General features: G+C 44.9%; 1 protein-coding gene across 1 annotated transcript in view; it reads right to left on the reverse strand.

Annotated features, from left to right (window-relative positions):
- Window positions 1-3,235, reverse strand: part of LOC126355816 (prolactin-releasing peptide receptor-like) — a 241,195-nt gene extending 237,960 nt beyond the window's left edge. The window contains exon 1 of the mRNA XM_050006259.1: window positions 1,746-3,235. Coding sequence (XP_049862216.1) covers window positions 1,746-3,026 — 1,281 coding nt within the window. The 5' untranslated portion in view covers window positions 3,027-3,235. The remainder of the gene's footprint in view (window positions 1-1,745) is intronic.
- Window positions 3,236-18,055: the final 14,820 nt, after the last annotated feature.

Consider the following 18,055-nt stretch of genomic DNA (forward strand, 5'->3'; position numbering starts at 1 on the left):
AATCTCCGTTGAGGACTGGGACAATCTGGACCAACAGTGCCTTGATGAACTTGTGGATAGTACACCACGACAAATACAGGCATGCATCAATGCAAAAGGACGTGCCACTGGGTATTAGAGGAATCGGTGTGTACAGCAGTCTGGATCACCATCACTGAAGGTCTCGTTGTATGGTGGCACCAAATGTATTATGTGGTTTTGATGAGCAATAAAAAGGGATGGAAATGATGTTGATATTGATCTCTATTTCAATTTTCTGTACAGGTTCCGGAACTCTGGGAACCGAGTTGATGCCAAACAATTTTTGATGTGTGTATATCTTTGTGCTACACATATTTCAAGAGACATAATATCATAAACACTGAACGTACCTGAAAAATTACATCACTGTACTATACACTGTTCAGGAGATATAACATTATAAACATTGAGCTGCGTGAAAACGAAAGTGCTGTGCGATATTGGCTACAGGTACTCTTAAAATATGTGTAGCAATATGAATGACATGTTTTACATGTATGTGAAATATGTGTGACATGTGCTTACTCTGACAAAGTGGCAGGTACAAAACCTCTTAAACCTCTGTATCGAATTCAACGAAACTTGGTACACATATTATGTAGTACCTGGAAAGGCATACTGTTGGGGTGAAACCATCAACGAGCTATTTCAGTAGGGACGGGGAGTAATTCCTGGAGGGCGTTGGAAGGAGGAGATGGACAGAGAGTGGAGAGGAGGAAGTGGACACATATAGGGTTGGGGAGTGGAGAAGGTGGACAGAGAGGGAGAGGGGGAGGAGGAAATGAACAGAGAAAGGGAAGAAGATGAGACGAACAAAAGAGAGCAGGAGAAGGAAATAAATAGAGAGATCGAGAGTGTGATATCATGTATCGATACTAGCCCACAAGTTACCATCTGAAGTCAACAGCTCTCAAGTGGGATCTGGCTGTCCAAACAGTGCGCACCCTTTGAGCCACAGCTCCAGTGGCTCCGTGCTACGAGAACCCTCTGTCAGTAGTAGTGACGCAGCCCTCTTGTGCTTGGAGCGTCTTCCCTGTGACATTGACAGCTGGACTGTGTTCCTTGCTGTGTTATTTGTAATGAGTCTTCGTACACTCCAAGAAATACATGTTAAGTAAATGTTCTCTTTGTTGTGTTAAATTGTTAGCTAATCATTTTTGCTCCTGTCCAGCTTTCTTACAGCGACATTTACCTCACCGTTATGCAGCCTACGTCTCCTTCCTATTGTGTATGAAGTCGTACAATACAGGGGGAAGAGCAGACTGACAGCGTGAGGGAGGGGGTGGACAGAGTGAGCGGGCTGGAGTAGGTTGATTTATGGGGTGAAGCAGATGAAGTTACATGGGGCAGAGGAGATGAAGTTTGAGCCGGCCGGTGTGGCCATGCAGTTCTAGGCACTTCAGTCTGGAACCGCGTGACCGCTACGGTCGCAGGTTCGAATCCTGCCTCTGGCATGGATGTGTGCGATGTCTTTAGGTTAGTTAGGTTTAAGTAGTTCTAAGTTCTAGGGGACTGATGACCAAATATGTTAAGTCCCATAGTGCTCAGATCCATTTGAATCATGAAGTTTGAGGGAGGAAGAGGAGACGAACTTAGAGGTGGGAAGGAGAAGATGGATCAGCAGAAGACTGGAATAAATACACAAACAGGCAAGGCTGGGTCTTTATCAGAAGGCGATGTTGGAACTTATAAATATTGAATGAGACTGTGAGGTGGTTACTCACCTAGATACGAGAATCAAGAAGATGATCGTTGTCCTGGACCATCTGCTCTCCTTGCTGGATCTGTAGACGAACCTCGCTCGTATGGACAGAGTATGTGGCGGATTCGCTAGAGGCCACGGGAAGAGCGCCATCTTTAACATCTACAGGAGCGTCGCGGTGCTGCTGTGCCGTCGTCGTCGCTACGGGCAGCAGCGATTCCTGCGTTTTACCCGTAGCTGCACACGACGGCCGTGGTGCCATAGCGGCGTGGTCGGCTGTTCCCTCCGGTCTGAAGCAGGGCAGGACGCGGCGGAACTCCTTGCGGAAGTTCTCGTTCATCCAGGCGTACAGGAACGGGTTGTAGCAGGTGGAGCTCATGGCGAGCGCGTGCACCAGGAAGAAGCAGAGGTTGAAGTAGCGCCAGGTGCCGAACGAGGTGAAGACGTCGTTGGCGAGGTTGAGCAGCGTGAGCGGCATCCAGGAGAGGCCGAAGATGGCCACCATGGCGACGAGCATGCGGTTGGTGCGGCGCTTGCGCTCGCGGTCGGCGTCGTCGCGGCGCGCCGAGCGGCAGCCGGGTTTGTGGCGCGCGCGCCGGCCAAGCCGCAGCGAGACGCGCACGTAGCAGAAGGCGGAGACGGCGAAGGGCAGCGCGAACTGCGCGGCGGCGGTGACGGCGCCGTAGGCGAGGCGCGCCCGCTCCGACGGCCAGCTCTCCTCGCAGTAGTAGTAGCCGTCCTCTGAGCGCAGCACCGTGTACAGGCCGTAGGGCAGCGTGGCCAGCGCGGAGAACAGCCAGATGCCGGCCAGCGACCAGGCGCACGTGGAGAGGCGCATGCGCGGCCGGAACGGGTGCACGATCACGAAGAAGCGGTCGACGGCGATGCTCGTCAGCGTCAGCGTCGACGTATAGACGCTGGTGCCCTGCGCGAGCACGACGGCGCGGCAGAGCGCGCCGCCGAACACCCAGCTGCCCAGGAAGGTGTAGAGCGGCGTGAAGGGCACGCACAGCGCGCACAGCAGCACGTCCGACAGCGCCAGGTTGCCGATGAACACGTTCGTCACGGTGTGCATGGCGCGGTTGCGCGCCACGACCACCACGACCAGCGCGTTGCCCACCAGGCCCAGCACGAAGATGGTCGTGTACACCACGCAGAACAGCGCCTGCACGAATGCGTTGTAGATGATGTCGCCCGCCATGTCGTACTCACCGAAGTCCGAACTCTGGTTGGACACCCTGTGCAAAGAATAGTTCCCCTCCATGTCCATACTATCAGATTGTCCTCCAACTTCACCAGACATTGTCTCGAGCAGAGGAGAACTAAAATGGCAGCCAGAAATATATTTTCTTCAGAATACTCCCTAGAACTGAAGGTAATCCTTGACTAACTACAAGTCCTATATCTGCTTAACAGGCCAGTATTTCATTTCGTTACCCGTCATGAGGCAATGGAATACCTCAAAAAGCTGACACCCATAAAATTCCATAACTATCCAAGTGTGTAAACCTCGTCAGTTGCGTTTTGCACATTCTCAGAGCATTACGAGACAAATTATCTAGCACCATACGGGTGTTTGTTGCTAGGTAATTCCTTGGAATAACTGATATGTACAATCATGTCAGGGTGTAACGACTAGAGCACTTTTATTTTATTCAGGTCTTCCTTCGATATTTAAACAAATATTTCTAGCAGTCCATTTCCAAGCGATGATACACTTGATCTCGCCTCGAATATCTTTGTTAAGAGCACTAGAGCTGTATCATGCACACAGTGGCATTTGTCATAATCATCATCATCATCATAATCATCATCGTCGTACACACGAGATTAGCATTTCCAGTTCCATAGTAAAATGTAATGCATGGTCCATAAGCTTTACGCAGCAAAACATATCTAATGATTTCTTGACTTTCACTAATGTTAGCTTCTGAATATATTGTGGCTAGATTTTACTCTTCATTACAAGTTTTTCTCAGAAATAACAATCACCTTTACGCTTTGAAGATCAAAATCACTATAAAACTCTTTGCGATCGGAAATTCACTATAACTAATCCCACTGTCTGTCAGCTCATACAACAGATCCAAATAGAGAGCACACTTTTAATTCTTTTAGAAACATAAATTAATAGCGAATACGAAACTTTTTTAGTTTCCAGTTTGGTAGGTTCTCTATTACCCTGTTGAAGCGAAATGAAACAATATTTGAGACAACAACACTTCACTTAGGAAATTAGTTAATAGCAAAAGTTCAACACGTGTCACTAAATCAACTTAAATATTTGAAACAGTGAAGATAAATCATTTCATTTCATAACTGCAATGACTGAAATGACTAACAAATTTTTCTGAAGAATATATGCACCAGAGTTGTTTGTAACTAATTTTTCATGCCTTTACTCCAAAATGCTTCTGTTTCCACCATGTGTGTTTAACATGCCAAAGTTATTGGATGAGTAACTTAACAAACGTTCAGTAATAATTATTAATATCAACTATTATGTGTCTGGGGAGCATTAAGTTTCTGTAGCTGTAGCAGAAATTACGGACGTGTTCAACAGTTTCTTGTAGCTGCGACGCACTTGCAAACTAGCTTAAATTGCGTAAAGAAGAGTAAAACACAAGTTTCTTCACCTGTTTCGAAAATATTTCATGTGACACTTGTAGGTACAGTGTAATAATTTTCTCGAAACACTCTGAGAATAAATTTTTCTACTGGGAATACCATTCGAGATATGTGAAAAAATGTACGAGTACATACTTTTCTCCACAGACAGCCGCACCGCGGTTACTGTAAACCGTCATAGCGGACTACCTCCGTCACGTTCACTGACAGACACTGACTCTGTTTTGCGGCGGAAGTAGCTTTCACAGCAACCGGAGACATTCCTTTACTGCGGCCGCCGCCATCCACAGCTATCTGCGGTAACAGCTTCTGGAAGCTGTCAGGGACAGCGGTGGCAGTTGAGGACTCCACTGTTGTGGTCGTCTTCCTTTGGCAGCGGATTCCGCGGCCGCTTTCAGCCTCAAGAACGAATTCCTTTATTTAGAGCGGGCTATTCTTCTGTAGCTATCGCAAGCAGCCGCCAGCTGCTACCTACCGCTGTTCTCTCTCTTCCGCATGCGGCCTCTTATTTCGACTGTGCTGAAACCAGCATAGCTGACTGAACATTTCAAAACAACGTAATAACTGCTGCTATACGTTCACACGTCGCTTTCATATGCAGGTATCTATTAGATAGCAATCGTATTGACGTATAAGACGTTTTAACTACAATTATTACACTCAAAGCTATAAATTTTATTAGATAACGATTGAGTTCAATGTTTGGAAGCTCGTGACTCATTAGAGGAATACGACGCTATTCTGAAACTTTAAGAAAGGTCGCATCTTTTAATCGTTGTTTCACTTTTTATATTACGAATGGCCACTGAGAAAACAACTCACGGAAGACTGTCTTCATCTTGCACAACAATACATCTAGAATAAACTGTACTCATTGGTACATTCCTCAGACGTCAAAATTACTGGAGAATATTGTAAAAAGTTATGGTCTGTTAGTTGGTATCAGTTCTGTACTGATACATTCAGCGCAATTCGCGGAGTTTGCAAAGTCTTTGTAGAAAAATAAAAGTTCACGTGACCAAGTAATACTTGAAACTTAACTGAGCGAGCGTTAAGAGAAAGTTCCGAGAATTATATTCCGCATAAGTTATGTAACAAAATTTGCGTGAAATGGTTAATGTAAATGAAGAACTAATTATCTTTAGTCTTCGCAGTCCGGAAACACGAATAACGCACTGTGTCAACTATTTTGTCCAGTAATACTATTGTTGCACAATACGCAACTACTCACTTGCAAAGAAGGAAGCATTTCTTACATCTTGTCGCTCGACATTCAGAAACTATATAATATTTTAGGCGGACTACTATCTTTCATTGTCCTAAGGTTAGCACTTTAAGTAGCACTTCTTCGGAATCCGAGTCAGAATTCGCTCGCTTAGGTAACTGACTCGACTGACATGTCTTCCGAATCAGTTGTGAAGAAATATACACACGAGTGAGAGAAAACTAGACACGATGGTATTCGTCAGCAACAGCTATAACGGATTACCACTTAAGTCTCTACAAAGTGCGATATTTTAGATGGGGACTTCCCATCATTCGTGTAACACTACTGGCAAAACTGCCCGTTCGACCACCTGTGTGGTGACGTCACAGTGGTCACTAGGAGAGCACAGTAGAGGCCGGCGGCCGGCGACGCGTGCGGCGAGCGGCGGCGCGCGGGCGCCTGGCGGACTCGGTGGCCGGCGTCGGCGTCGGCGTCGGCTGCGGGCGGCGGACTGCTGAGGCGTCGGCGCCGCGGCGGCCGGTGTCGGGCGTCGCTGGACCGGCGCGCCGACAGCGCGTGCGCCACTTGCGGCGTCGCCACGGCAGCGGCCAGGCGAAGGAGTCTTCCTCGCAGCGCCGCGCTGATCCGGCACGTGCCCTCCTCGTATTTGTAATTCAGAGGTTGTGAAACGCGTTGAAATACACAACGTGACCAAAACCCACAACACCTCAGCAACAGTAAACGACTGTGTTTTCTAGTGCACCAGGCATACGAGGGGCTTTCAGTAAGTAACGCAACACATTATTTTCTCGGCCAGTTGCGATTCAGAAAGTTCGAAATTTGTTGGGGGATATCGTTGAATATTCCAGCTTCAGCCTCATACTTTCATCAAATTCCGAACCGTGGCGGCACTACAAGTAGCCTACAAAATTTTCTACTGTACTGGAGGCACGTTCACAGTCGAGAGCTCTCATAGTTTTCTTTTGGCGGAAAGCTAGATCATCACGGATATTTGTAGGCATTTGGAGAAGGTCTATGGAGACCTGACTGTGGACAAAAGCATGACGAGTCGTTGACCGACGCGTCTGCCATCGTCGCACCAAGATCCCTGCAAACCTGCCTGATCTCCCGCGTACCCGCTGGCCGCACATACACTACTGGCTATTAAAACTGCTACACCAAGAAGAAATGCAGATGATAAACGGGTATTCATTGGATAAATATATTATACTAGAACTCACATGTAATTACATTTTCACACAATTTAGGTGCATAGATCCTGAGAAATCAGTACCCAGAACAATCACATCTGGCCGTAATAACAGACTTTATACGCCTGGGCATTGAGTCAAACAGAGCTTGGATGGCGTGCACAGATACAGCTTCTCATGCAGCTTCAACACGATACCACAGTTCATCAAGAGTAGTGACTGGCGTATTGTGACGAGCCAGTTGCTTGGCCAGAGGTTTCCAATTGGTGAGAGATCTGAAGTATGTGCTAGCCAGGGCAGCAGTCGAACATTTTCTGTATCCAGAAAGGCCCGTGCAGGACCTGCGACATGCGGTCGTGCATTATCTTGCTGATATGTAGGGTTTCGCAGGGATCGAATGAAGGGTTCAGCCACGGGACGTAACACATCTGAAATGTAACGTCCACTGTTCAAGGTGCCGTCAATGCGAATAAGAGGTGACCGGGACGAGTAACCAATGGCACCCAACACCATCACGCCGTGTGATACGCCAGTATGGCGATGACGAATACACGCTTCCAATGTCCGTTCACCGCGATGTCACCAAACGCGGATGCGACCATCATGATGCTATAAACAGAACCTGAATTCATCTGAAAAAATGACGTTTTGCCATTCGTGCACCCACATTCGTCGTTGAGTACACCATCGAAAGCGCTCCTGTCTGCGATGCAGCGTCAGGGGTAACCGCAGAGATGGACTCCGAGCGGATAGTCCATGCTGCTGCAAACGTCGTCGAACAGTTCGTGTAGATGGTTGTTGTCTTGCAAATTTCCCCATCTTTTGACTCAGGGATCGAGACGTAGCTGCACGATCCGTTACAGCCATGCGGCTAACATGCCTGTCACCTCGACTGGTAGTGATACGAGGCCGTTGTGATCCAGCACGGCGTTCCGTATTACCTTGCTGAACTCAACGATTCCATATTCGCAATCGCGATAGGCTAAAATCCGAACTTCATCAAAGTCGGAAACGTGATGGTACGCATTTCTTCTCCTTACAGGAGGCATCACAACAACATTTCACCAGGCAACGCTGGTCAACTGCTGTTTGTGTATGAGAAATCGGTTGTAAACCACCGGTGCCAACTTTGTGTGAATGCTCTGAAAAGCTAATCATTTGCATATCACAGGATCTTCTTCCCGCCGTTTAAATGTCGCGTCTGTAGCAAGTCATCTTCGTGGTGTAGCAATTTTAAAGGCCAGTGATGTTGTTGTGACTCATACAAATTGGAACGTGTGGACACTCTCATTCGAAATGGTCGACTGTCCACGATCAAACACGTCGGCTGAACTGGAGGAGTCTCTTGGTAGTGCTGACAAATTCCACCACCGTCTGAGGCAGTCAAAGGTGTGTGTCAACTAGGTTCCTCGTCCCCTTACAGAACACCATAAGAACAACGGATGTCCTTCTGTGCGGAGTTTCTTGCTCGTTAGGAGGCTAATCCTGAAAATTTTTTGTCGAACCTCGTCACAGACGATGAAACACACGTAGATTACTTAGAACCGGAGAAAAACAGTAATCCATGGATTGGCGCCACACCACTTCTTCTCCGCAGAAAAAGTTCAAAGCAGCGCTTTCAACCGGTAAGTCATGGCGACAGCCTCCTGGGATTCTGAAGGGGTTATTCTGCTTGGTGTCCCACCTCATGGGGCAACGATCAACTCTGAAGTATATTGTGTACACTCAGCAAATTGAATAACCACCTGACCGTGCTGGCCGCCGCAAAATATGCAAACGAATTTCTCCTTCTCCATGACAACGCAAGGCCTGACACAAGTCTGCACGCCCTAGAAGAGCTCACAAAACTTGATTCAACTATTCTTCCTCGTCCACCCTGAAGCCCTGATCTCGCATATCTCGACTTCCATCTATCTGGCCCAGTGAAGGATGCACCCAATGTGAAGCAGTACGCAGATGATGGGGAGATTACTGATGCAGCAAGACGTCGACCATTAGACTGGTACCATGCGCACATGCAGGCCCTAGCAGTAAAGTGGTGTAAGGCCGTCGCATTGAACGGATATTATGCTGAAAAAGAGGGTTTTGTAGCAAGAGGAGTAAGAAATATTATGATCTATTGGAATCCTGAATAAAACTAATCTGTATTAAAAAAAATGTTGTGTAAGATATTGAACGCCCCTCATATAAGAAATATTTAAGTCCAACAAAAACAAAGTGAGGTACGATTGTAATGTGTTCGTTAATAGCTGGTCCGGCAACATCGTTACGTTTGATACAGTCATACAAATTTGTGGCATTCGAGACTATGTCTTGGGTGGCACGCCACGCGTGTGAGATCTGTCCATAGGCGACGTACAGAGAAGGACGTTCGTACTTGGATGAAGATAGACACATTGAAAATTGAAATACACGATTTGAATGTTCCACAGTTAATACAGATAATTCGTTACGAACCGGTTTCTAGGTCAATACTAAACAGACACCCACAAATATGTGAAGAAAACGGTTCTCAGAGACTTAATTTGAGTAATTTTGACAGTGAATTTCCATTACTTAAATCCAAAATGACCCATTTTATTTTCAAACTCAGCGGAAGTATCCAAGTCAGAGTTTGAGAACAAGCACCAAAAGAACGTACAACACTCAAAATCCAGCAAATCAATTCGTGAAGAACTGAGGAAACGATTATAATTTTGCTCAGATGTAATTGAATAACTCTCACCAGTAATGAAAATTCTGTAATGTGACGTTTCATGGAACGTAAACTCAGTGACAGCTGTCAAAATCAAACAATTCACCGATAACGCGCCTTGAGCCAATAGCTAGCGAACGACTAGCTTTGCAAAGATTGGTCTGCGCCAGGAATCTAATGGCGTACGCCACCGCTTACGCGGGACAAAACATACAACAAACACCTAAATGCGACTAAAAGCACTACACACGTGTATGAAAGTCCCCCCCCCCCCCCCCCAAAAAAAAAAAAAGAATGCGTAAGAACACATGCAGTAACAGCTGAGATAAAATAAAAGAGAAGGAAAGGGGTAGAAAATGGCCACAATGGCCATTTATGATACATTAACAATGTCAACACAGACTGTAATGCACATCACTGAAAGTAAGTTTATTTTTAAAGAAAGCTAGTGTAAGGAAAATTTTGTCACAGAACAATTATACTCAAAACTACATGAAATTCCTTGACTCCTTAAAGCAACGTAGCGCTTGGATTGCAGTTTCTTCCTTTTGTAGACGAGGCGTTGTGACGTCAGTGGCAGCTCGTTGGTACGGATGGTATAGCATTTATGGCTCCATTAGTCATGAAACTGTTATGGATACATCCTCTTGGTTGCTATATGCTCCACCACGCAATAATATTATTCTCCTTTGCGTTTGTGTGGTAACAGGCTGGTAGGACGGAATTGCTGTTCTGTAGATCCAGCTTTGCATGTGCGCGATTGCAATGTTTCATACACACACGTTTCTGTTTCTAACGTCCCATACAAAGTGTTAAATAAGTATAATAATCAATTCCACCAGCTGATCCCAACACTACAGTTAGTACTCTTTTAACAATCACTACTGCGAATTTAAAGTTGTAGCGGCACCATCGTTTAGGATAGGGAAAGTTAGTTTTGTGCAATATTCTGAGTACAAGCTAACAGCCAGGTGCAGGCCGGATTGCAGTGAGTTATGCATACCAACAATTGTGAAGTGGTATAGAAGCCACAGGGCAGTCAAATTGCTGACATAGTTGACGTACCGGTTTTGCACGTCGCAAATCACAGGCAGAAGGCTGCCGCTGGCCAACCTAGTGTGTTATGAGTACGTGATGCGAAGCGGTGTGTATGGCAAAAAAAAAAAAAAGGGGCGCACAGCCGCATATAAAAAGGTGCAGGTTTCTAATGAGATTGTTTCAAGTGTGGCAGCTCTCCTGTATGGTGGGGCTTGTCACACCACCAGCTACACACAGCAGCAGATGGGGCGCCAGCGTTCCACTCCACGGCAGGTCGCTGGTTCGACCGTCTGAGGCCGACACTGGGTCTGCAGCCAGCCAGCGGCGGGCCACTCCACGGTTCGCTACCGCGGTCAGTCGCCCTGGCTTCCCACACACGCTGAATGCATCACGAGGCGAAGGCTGCAGATTCGGACTCCGGATCGCGGGCGCTTGTTGTCGCCACGATCTCTTTGCAGACAGCGAAGTGGAGTCCTCAGCATTGCGGGACTTGGTGACGCACACCGAGGCGAACACGACGACACTGTAGTAGGTAACAATAAATCACTTGGAAAGTACTATGTCCAGACAAAGCGCCTGCAACTCTCGCTTCCCGCGAAGCAGACCGGTGCAGCGGGCCCCGTACCGACTAGGGGTGAGCCTGGCCGGTCGTCCCGGAAACACAGACGCTTCCCAGAGACCACCAGGAAGCGTCCACGGCGCCGCAAGAAGTCGCTACAGTCGCGGACCTCTTTCCTTCCGCTCGACACGTGACTGCAAATAGAGCCAGCCATATCCATGCGCCAAGCAGGAGCCTGGAGAGGCAGTTCACGTCGAGCGAGCCCACTGGTGTCATAGTAGCCGCCACCAGCGTACCGGAGCCATCCTCGCATGGCCTCTACTCGTCCTCAGACTAGGTGATGGCAACGTATAATCCGCGCCGCTCTTGACGAGATGCCCGGTGCTTGGTTTGGTGAAGTCGTATGGTTACTACAGACGGTTAATGTTTGGAAGAATCTCTGATTTAGTTATTGGTAGGCTTCGAGGATCAGTCCTACCTCACGAATATTGTTTTGTAAATTTTGAAGAAAGACTTTAGTTTAAATAAAAAAGCTATAACTCAAATTCAGATTTTCCTTTCCACGGACGGCAGATATATTAGAAAGCTTGGACGATATTTAATAAGGTGTCTCCTACCGCTTCCCGCTACATATGGTCATCCTGATACATTCGGTGGCAGAAGATGCCACTTCAGAGTCCTGGCAGAAACAGTGTCACACTTTACAATCAGTTTGCATGTCTCCGCAGGAACACTTAACATTATGGTGCGTGGTAGTTCCTTGAGTAGCAAACGGGACAGTATCTCGAAAGTATTTTGGTTTCCACAGCCCATCTGGCTGCAAACAGTTCAGTTCTCACAAACACGATCACAGTCCAATCAACACTGTTTTTAGTGCTCCACAAAACTCACCATACCCACACAGTGTAACATTTCGCCGCCCACTGTGGCAGAGGGTTTCTAGGCGCTTCAGTCCGGAACCACTCAGCTGCTACGCTAGAAGGTTCGAATCCTGCCTCGGGCATGGATGTGTGTATTGTCCTTAGGTTAGATAGGTTTAAGTAGTTCTAATTTTAGGGGACTGATGACCTCAGATGTTAAGTCCCATAGTGCTTAGAGCCATTTGAACCATTTTCTAACATTTCGTTCCATAATTTCCACGCTGAAGTTCTGTTTAAGCTGTTGGCGAAAAATAAGAACCCCATGAGTTTCGGTGTGATTCTGTATAGTACGATGACACAACGTAACTCACGACAGTGCACACCCTCTGTCACTCACTGTCTGACGGCGACTATCGATATCGGTCTCGGATATCAATTTCTAAATGAAAAGTACTATATTTTACACTTAGTTTCACACAGCTCATTGCACATAAGCATTACAAAGAAAATGAAACGCGCATTAAAAGACATTCATGTAGCAATACAGCTAAAGTAACGTATAATATTAAAGAACTAAGAAAAAAAGTATTCCAGACCGCCACATATTTACTAAAAAAGTAAAAGGAAGCACAAGAGAAGAAGGAAGAAACAGAAAAAATTATCTCGCATAATTAGAAATATCTTCACAAACATAAGCGGAAATGTATACAGTGAAACCTGGGTATAACAACATTAAAAGGACATTGAAAATTGAGTTGTTATGAACCAGTGTCTTCAACAGGTTTCGTATTTTCAGCCTATTGTAGTGGAAAATGGAAAAGAACAAACTTATTTAGCCTCGTTTTATTTTACATACAGCATTCACTCTTAAGCTTACATGTACACAGCTTATAAAGTAGCACGTCGTGTACTCACCAAACCTCTTTAATTAGGTCTGAAGCAGTCAGTCATATTACTCAGCTGTCTATTTGGGCAATGCTCAAAATCCAAAGTACGCTGTGTGTTAATTATAAAATTTAAAATTTCACTGCTCCCTCGCACGGCTTCATAGAACATGTTCACAATTCTAATGGCTTCTAAAGGGTCACTCACATTAGGGATAGGCAATATATATTCCTTTATTCTTCCTCTTCTGCATTATATACATTGCTAATTTCATGTCACTGCGGCTCTGATTCTTCACTTCATTTGCAATGTCTTCTTCAGTTTACGCTTCGGTTGTAACAACGTCATTATCTATTATTACATATTTCTTAAAGTCCTATTGATTGAGAATATCACAACTGATTTCTTTCAACAATGGAGATAGTGGAAAGTCATCAGTGTCATTGAACGTTTTTTCAGTTTCGGTGGCATTTATTCCTTCATTTTTTTATTTCCGAAGGACGGAAACAGTTTCTGATGATTTTGGCTGTGAACCGGCTCCAAGCTTTGGTATCATATGAGATTACGATAGTTACATTTCAGACTCCTAATTACACTTTGGTCCATGGGCTACAATTGGCTTGTCCTATTTGGAAGGAGAAAAACAAGCTCAATATTCTCCAAACCAAAGAGTGCAGGATGTGTGGACAGTTGTCAACGGAAACCAATATCTTCCTTTCCTGACTTCTAAGCTCCGGATCCCAACGCCGTAATTCAGCTTCAGAGAGTTCAGTGGTCATCCTGGACTTTTTATTAGCATTGCAGTGCACTGGCATATTTTTTACATGCTTATTACATCTAGGATTTTCTGATTTACCTGTCATGAGCAATTTCTTCTTGTCAGTTCCATGTGTGGCAGCACAAACCACAGCTGTTATTCGTTCTTTACATAACTTGCCACCAACACCTTTTCGCACATGAATTTCAGAGTTTTTTCAGGTGTCCATTTGAAATTACGGTTCAAATTGCTCTGAGCGCTATGGGACTTAACATCTAGAACTTACAACTACTTAAACCTAACTAACCTAAAGACATCACACACCCATGCCTGAGGCCGGATTCGAACCTGCGACCGTAGCAGCAGCGCGGTTCCGGACTGAAGTGCCTAGCACCGCACGGCCACAACGGCCGGCTGTCATTTTGAAGAAAATGCCAGTCTCATCTGCATTTAAGATGTCGTAATCTGCATATCGTTCACGAATTATAGGCCACACGGTAATGCGCCCAAGCTGGATTGTTTCAGTATTCATACTATTAGCTTCACAATGCCGAATGTACTGCCGCGACGCTGCTTCGATGTGTCAGTCCAACCAATGCTCCACACAAATTACTCACCTTTTACTTTCTTGGCAAATTGGAGAGGTGCAGTAATGGGTACACTGATGCATCTCTGTTGCTTAAACCACTTAAGCAGAGCTTTATCCACGTCGCTCAGTTCAGCTTTCCGTAACCGCTTAATTTTAAAACTTTGTTCAAAAGCAGTAATAATTTTATCCTTGTTCTTCCAAAGTGTTTGCACTGTGGAATTTACCAAGCCTGACTGACGACGTAGCTCAGTCTTTTTGGCTCCATTCTTGACTTCATGAATCACTTCCACTTTTTCTTCTACTTTCTTTTACTGATATGCTGTTCTAAAACGCATGCCCTTCGTAACAGACTGTTATGGGAACTGACGTAACTGGTGCTATTGTCATGTTCTATGATTGTCATCACTAATGTAGTATGAATGCGCTAGGGTAAGACTGAAGTGTGGAGCCTTTACTACACGTATTGTTGACGCAAGCACAGAAGAGTATGCCAGGTTACCATACTACAGCAACAGATTTCCTTATACAGTACACAGGTTCTTGGAAAATGTTGCTGCTAACTAAGGCTGAAAATGGAGTTGTATACGAGGTAAACGCATATACGTTTGACGTATTAAGTGGAAGGGAAATATGTTCCTTGACGAGGAAGGCCGGCCGTGGTGGCCGAGCGGTTCTAGGTGCTACAGTCATGAGCCGCGCTATCGCTACGGTCGCAGGTTCGAATCCTGCCTCCGGAATGGATGTGTGTGATGTCCTTAGGTTAGTTAGGTTTAAGTAGTTCTACGTTCTAGGGGACTGATGACCTTAGAAGTTAAGTCCCATAGTGCTCAGAGCCATTTGAACATTTTTTTTTTTTTTTACGAGTAATATGGCCATACCACAGAAATCAGACGTTATAGACCACTTGTCGTTGTAACCGATGTCGTTATAAGGCAGTTCAACTGTAGTTGTAGGAAGACTGTTTTTACGAGGATTTATGACTTTTTATGACTTGACATCTATACAAAACAGCACAAGCATAACGAATCCAAGAAAAATTTATTAATATATTTAATTACACTCGAATATTAAAACTATGAGAAAGTGCAAGGCAAAAAGCACACAAGTCAGTAATAGTACAGGCTACTATGTGAAATAGACGAATTAACTGGTGATTTAGATGAAAAAAGAATACAGAGAAGCGGGAGCAGTGGAAAAATGGGGGGGGGGGGGGGGGGAAGAGTCAATGGTATGTGGATGGGGAACAGCTGTACTATATACAACAAATACCTTGTCTTACGGTGAGAAAAATGTTAACTGGCTACTCTTGCTTAAGCAAGGGTGAACATTGGAACTATATTTGGTCGTCATGGATTGTGGCAGAATTCTACGACTGGCGTTGGTGTTCCTTGATAGCCAAAACATTCAAGTAATGTTAGTTTCATGCCCTTATTACCCTTACAAAGAACACCACTTTTCCTTTCATATAATTATATCGTGTTACGAGACTTTAGAGCTGTACAAAGGTTATGATAACCTACTATGGCCAATAATGTGATGTTCTGCATAGACAGCGGCGAAAATGATATTTCTGCGCTAGTAAAGTACTGAATTTACGTCTTTCCTAAGCCACATTCCTGTTCAGTCAGTTATGTCTCGTCTGTGTTTGCTGAAGTTACGGAATGCCATGTCAGTGACTATTTCCGTAGTGACCCAATGTCAATGTTTTTCGCCTTTCAATTGTCCGCCACCTGTCACTTAATGGTCAGCGTGACGGATTGTTAATCCTCTGTGCCCGGGTTCGATTCTCGGCTGGGTCGAGAAACTTTCCCTTCCCAGGGTCTAGGTGTTGTGCTGTCCTCATAATCATCCTATCACCCTCATCGACTGCAGGTCGCCGCAGTGGCGTCAACTTGAAAGACCGGCACCTGGCGAACGGTGTGCCAGACGGGGGGAGGGGTGGAGGGGGATGGAGGGGGGGCTCTAGCCATACAATTAAATTAAAAAAAAAAACACCTTTCAATTGTATTACGTAAGTGTAGGCGTGTCCAGACAGCTGTTTTTACAGTTGAAATAGCACATGTACCTATTTTGCATAATGGAAGTACGTTTTGAGGTATAATATTAGTTTCTCTTTACCTTGCCTTCAATTGTAGGCAGGCATTGTCAACACTTAACGTAGTTATTATAAGAACACTGTTACTGTGAGCAAAACCATTCAGTGTCTATTACGATACTTTTCTGTTTGCACTTAAAACGGCAGCCGTAACTCACTGTTAGCTCCACCTAGATACGCTGTAACTGTGGGTGAAACGTTTCATTCCTCCGGTAACAACAAAACGGCCGGCCTGTCAAATACAGATTCGTTAGGTTATGCAAGCGGCTCCCCCCGTCGGCGGTTCCAATCCTCCCTCGTGTGTGTGTGTGTGTGTGTGTGTGTGTGTGTGTGTGTGTGTGTGTGTGTGTGTGTGAGTGTGTGTTTTATTTTTGGCGTAAATTAAAGTTGTGCGTAAGCTTAGGGACCGATGACCTTAGCAGTTTGGTTCCATAAGACCTGACCACAAATTTCAAATTAGATTATGCAAGCAGGGCCACCGATCCCACTCGGAAGCTGTGACACTCTTAAAGCAACAAGTGTGCTCTGCATTCTTGACTGCAGTCCTATAATCGCATGTTATACATATATCGCATATACTGTGAGAAAGTGCACTATAGAATTTTTACATTAAATTTTCTGTGCACGGTTGTAAAAATTAATAAAAGACGAAAATGTAGTTACTTACGCATTCTATTCTGATACTGATTAAAGTAATCAAATGGAAAACTGTGATCAAACGCTTTGGTTCAGAAAGCTATGGGTAGCCTGACAAAGTAACTGGAGCGAAGTTGTTCAATTACACTATCAGTTCACTGTGGTGGCCGCATCAACAACTCTGTCACTTCTCTTCACATGCAGCTATATCTGCATGTCTGTTCTGCAGTTCACAACCAGATGCCTGGCAGAGGGTTCATCTAACCACCTTTAGATTTTATCTCTGGCGTTCCACAATCGAACAGGGCGCAGAAAGAAAATAAAGAATCTTTCGGTGCGAGAAATGATTTCTCTTACTTTATTACGATTATCATATCTTCCTATGTAAGTGGGCGGGGGGAAAATGTCACATTATAAGGAGAAAGTAGGTGGTTGTAATTTAGTGGAAATCTTACCCGTGAACTCTCGCCCCTATTTCGCAATGAAACAAAACGAACGGCCCTTCTTTGAACTTTCCCAAAGTCTTCCTTCAGTCTTATCCCATGAGGCTCCCGTATCTGCCAGCAATACGTCAGAAGAGGACGGACAAGGGCAACGTGGGCAGCCTCTTTAGTAGATCCCCTGCATCTTCTGAGTGATCTACCAAGAAACACACACTTGTAAGGCTTTACTACAAGATTTTCTAAGCCATCGTTCCAATTTAAGTTGTCCGTAATTGTAATACCTCGATATTTAATTGAACTGGCAGCCTTTAGATTTGTTTGGTTTATTGCGTAACCGTAATTTAACGATGGATGACCTAACAGTTTCCATTATTTCGCGTCAATTAGCACTTTTCGCACCATAGAGAAATCTTGTCTAACTTTATTCATTGAAGACATAACGTCTGTAAATGAGTCCGCAATAATTTTTTTGGAACTGTATTTTTTACAAGTCCGTCTTGATCCCACAGATTTTTTACACTTCATTAAAGGTTTCGGCTGCTGCCATCTTCAGATCTTTTGCAAAAATGTTTTGTAAGCGACAGGTTCAATTAGCTAACGCTAAATCTAACAATGCCTAGTGGTATATAAAATATAAAAGTATAAAGGCAGCCACACATACGATTAAAATACCCTGGTGTAAATTATCGTCAAGGTAAACATGTGAGTACGTGGTATTTATACCAGAAA

This window comes from Schistocerca gregaria, chromosome 3 (genome assembly GCF_023897955.1).
Source record: "Schistocerca gregaria isolate iqSchGreg1 chromosome 3, iqSchGreg1.2, whole genome shotgun sequence".
Classification (NCBI taxonomy): Eukaryota; Metazoa; Arthropoda; class Insecta; order Orthoptera; family Acrididae; genus Schistocerca; species Schistocerca gregaria.